The 3,738-nt window shown below is 50.8% G+C and overlaps 1 protein-coding gene across 2 annotated transcripts in view; it reads right to left on the bottom strand.

The window, feature by feature from the left end:
- Positions 1-91: 91 nt before the first annotated feature.
- The window catches only part of LOC103619943 (calcium-binding and coiled-coil domain-containing protein 2), a 10,349-nt gene continuing 6,702 nt past the window's right edge, over positions 92-3,738 (bottom strand). For both annotated transcript variants that reach the window (XM_017740551.1, XM_017740552.1), the window contains exons 5-8: positions 2,557-2,682; positions 1,260-1,387; positions 1,078-1,168; positions 92-556 (exon numbers count right to left, since the gene is read on the bottom strand). In XM_017740551.1, coding sequence (XP_017596040.1) covers positions 107-556; positions 1,078-1,168; positions 1,260-1,387; positions 2,557-2,682 — 795 coding nt within the window. In that variant the 3' untranslated portion in view covers positions 92-106. The remainder of the gene's footprint in view (positions 557-1,077; positions 1,169-1,259; positions 1,388-2,556; positions 2,683-3,738) is intronic.

Raw genomic sequence — 3,738 nt, 5'->3', positions numbered from 1 at the left:
AGGGAAGAGGGAAGAGGGAAGAGGGAAAAGGGAAGAGGGAAGAAGGAAGAGGGAAGAGGGAAAAGGGAAAAGGGAAGGGCAGTAGCCTGGACAGATTTTGGGTAATTTATTTTCCCCTAAACCCAATTCCTGAAACAATTTTGCTCAGAGGCAACAATTCTGCACCAAAGGCACTGCCCAGGATCCCTGAATTCCCTGGGGTTCCCTTCATCCCCGAGCTGACCCCACAGGGATCAGGACAGAAGCTGAATTTACGGAGAGGTTCCTTCCCAAAGCGAGCCCCGGGCGAGGCGTTTGCATCTAAACTCAGAGTGCCTGTGCCCAGAGCCACCACGGAGATCTCTCTTTTCCTAAAATTCCTGAGATTTTCCAAGGATTGAGCCGGATCTGGAGCTGTTCCCGGCCTCAGCCCCTGCAGGGAAGGCTTTACCTGGTGCTGAGCCGAGGTTTGGAGCAGCTCCTGATTCTCTCCCTTTAAACTCTGCAGCTGCTTCGTCTTGTCCTGCTCCGCTCGAGAGAGATTTTCCACTTCTTTCTCATAATCCGACACTTTGGACTGGGGAAAAAGGAGATTATTCCATCATCTGAAGAGATTCCTGAATTTTATGAGGAGATTTTAAGGCTGGGAGCTCAGAGAACAAAGGGAAAAACCAGAGGATCCACAGCCGGATGGGTTTTCCCATTGTTCTGTGTCTCCAGAATCCCAAACCAAACCATTTTCCGTCTCCTTTCTCCCCTCCCAGCTCCCAGTTTGGTTTCATCCCAGAGCTGGAGATAATTTTAGGATGTTTTTCCAAACAGAAGTGGGGTTTTTTTGCCTGGATCCTTGGCAGGATCTTGGTTTGGGTCACTTCAGGGGAGTTTTTTAGGGAATAAAATCCTCCGAGTTTCTCTTGGAAATTCAGATTTCTGGAGCTTCAACCCCATCAAAAGTCGGCATTTTCCTAAAGAACTCAAAAAATCCAAACCAAACCCCTCATTCCGTTGCTGGAGACCCCTCAGGAGGGGGAGGGGTCTCCAGGAAGGGACTGGAATTCCATTGGAATTCCCAGGAAAGCAGGGAATCCCGCTTGCTACCTGCAGCTGATCCAGGTGCTCCAGGGCTGCCCTCAGCCTCCCTTCCAGGCGCTCCTTGTCGGAATTCACTCCCTGGATCTGCTCCTTGAGCCTGCCCAGGACAGACCAGAACACACCCAGGGTTTTTAGGGATGGGAATTCCAGCCCTGGGGGCGAATTCCCGTGGAATTCCCGGCGCTCACCGCTGCAGCTCCGCCTCCCTGCAGCCCCCCTGCTCCTTCAGGGCCCGGTTTTCGGATTTCAGGGAATTCAGCTCCAGCTCCAGCCTCTCCGTGCTGCTCCTCAGGGATTCCAAAGCCTCCTGCAGCTCCTGGGAACCAGAAGGGGCCCCAAACAACAAATCCTGCTCTGCTCCGGGGCTGCAAAACCCCCAAAAATCCCCCCCCAAAATCCCTCCTTTCCACCCTGTTTCAATCCTGTGGAACCCTGGGAAAACCTCAAGGAGGAAAATCAGAATTCCAGTGGGATTTTTGGCCCAAGGATTCACAAATCGGGGATTTTGGAACCTTTCCTGCACCTGCAGCTGCCTCTTTCCAGCGCTTACTGCTGATCACGGTGGAGGTGTGGGATGGGTTGGGAAAGGATTAAAGAGGTAAAATGGGGAGAAACCTCTGGAATTCCCTGCGGGAAGCACCCCGGGAAGTCAGACCTGCCTCAGTCCCTCTTCACCTTTCAGCTTCTGCCTTAAAATATTCATTTTGGGGTTGCCTGCGTTTCAGAAACATGAATTTTTGGGGTTATCTGTGTCTTAATCCATGAGGTTTGGGGTTACCTGCGTTAAAAATGTGAATTTTTGAGCTACCTGTGTCCTAAACCAGGAATTTTGGGGTTACCTGTGTTTAAAACATGATTTTTTGGATTTCCTGTGTCTAGAAACCATGAATTTTTGGGTTACCTTCACCTTTCAGCTTCAAAGCTTCGGCCTTAAAATATTCTGAATTTTGGGTTACCTGTGTTTTAAACCAGGAATTTTGGGTTTACCTGTGTCTTAAAATATCAATTTTGGGGTTACCTGTGTCTTAAAAATGTGAATTTTGGAGTTACCTGTGTTTTTAAACCAGGAATTTTGGGTTACCTGTGTTTAAAAACATGAATTTTGGGGTTCCTTGTGTTTAAAAACTTGAATTTTGGGGTTACCTGTGTCTTAGAATATAAATTTTGGGGTTACATGTGTTTTAAACCAGGAATTTTGTGGTTACCAGTGTTTTAAACCGTGAATTTTGGGGTTCCCTGTGTTTAAAACGGTGAATGTTGGGGTTACATGTGTTTTAAACCAGGAATTTTGGGGTTCCCCGTGTTTTAAACCATCAACTTTCGGGTTACCCGCGTCTTAAAAATACTCATTTTTGCCCTTGCCGGCGCCTAAAAACGTGCATTTTTGAGTTGCCTGTGCCCTAACCCAGGAATTTTGGGGTTCCCTCCGTTGGAAACGCAGGAATTTGGGGCTCCCCCGCGTTTCCCGGCGCGTTCCGGGCTCACCCGGGCGCTTCGGAGCTCTCCCTGCAGCTGCAGGTTCCTCTGGCGCAGCTCGGCGCAGCTCCCCCGCAGCTCCTCGTTCTCCCCGCGCAGCTTCTGGTTCTGCAGCTCGACCTCCTCCACCTCCCCCTGCCAGGGACACAACCCCACAGCGATCCCAGAGCGCCCCAAACATCCCGGGAAACTTCTGGGGACGGGGCGGCCGCGGATTCCCCGGGAATTCCAGCCCAACCCTGCCCGGGAAGGATTTCTCCTCAAATGCTTCCCCCCTCCCCGTTGTCACGTCCAGCCCTTGTCCCTCGTGCTCTCGGTGCCACCCGTTCCCACCAAAAGGCCCGAAATTCCCCAAAATGCGGAGGGTTAAACGCACAGGGAGCTGAGGATTCCGAGTGGGAAAAGGGAAGGAAGAGAAAGAAAAGGGTCATGGACAGAATCCAAGCGGAGCTGCAGGTCATGGGATCACTCCCTGTGAGCGGGGAAAAAGTGGGGAAAAGCAGGGGGAAGTGGGGAAAAGCAGGGGGAATGGGAAAAGCAGGGGGAATGGGAAAAGCAGGGGGAATGGGGGAAAACGGGGAAAAAGAGCAGGGGGAAATGCGGAAAAATGGGGAAAAAGCAGGGGGAAATGGGGGAAAATGGGGAAAAAGCAGGGGAAGAGCAGGGAAAAATGGGAAAAGTGGGGGAAAAGCAGGGAAAAGCAGGGGGAAATGGGACAAGCAGGGGAAATGGGGGCAAACGGGGAAAAAGAGCAGGGGGAAATGGGGAAAAATGGGGAAAAAACAGGGGGAAATGGGGAAAAATGGGGAAGAAAAGGAGGGGGAAAATGGGGAAAAGAGCAGGGGGAAATGGGGAAAAACAGGGGAAATGGGGAAAAAAGGGAAAAAAGCAGGGGGAAATGGGAAAAAATGGGGAAAAAGCAGGGGGAAATGGGGAAAAATGGGGAAAAAGCAGGGGGAAATGGGGAAAAAGGGGGAAAAAAGCAGGGGAAGAGCAGGGAAAAATAGGGAAAGTGGGGAAATAGGGGAAACAGGGAAAACAACGGGGGAAATGGGGAAAAAGGGGGGAAAGTGGGGAAAAAAGGGAAAAAACGGGAAGAGCAGGGAAAAATAGGGAAAAGTGGGGAAAAAGTAGGGAAAACAGGGAAAAAAGCAGGGGGAAGTGGGGAAAAAGGGAAAAAAGCAGGGGAAG

The sequence above is a fragment of the Corvus brachyrhynchos genome, unplaced genomic scaffold (genome assembly GCF_000691975.1).
Source record: "Corvus brachyrhynchos isolate BGI_N302 unplaced genomic scaffold, ASM69197v1 scaffold47, whole genome shotgun sequence".
NCBI classification, from domain to species: Eukaryota; Metazoa; Chordata; class Aves; order Passeriformes; family Corvidae; genus Corvus; species Corvus brachyrhynchos.
Note: the sequence above shows the minus strand (reverse complement) of the source record. Positions and strands in the feature narration are given on the sequence as shown.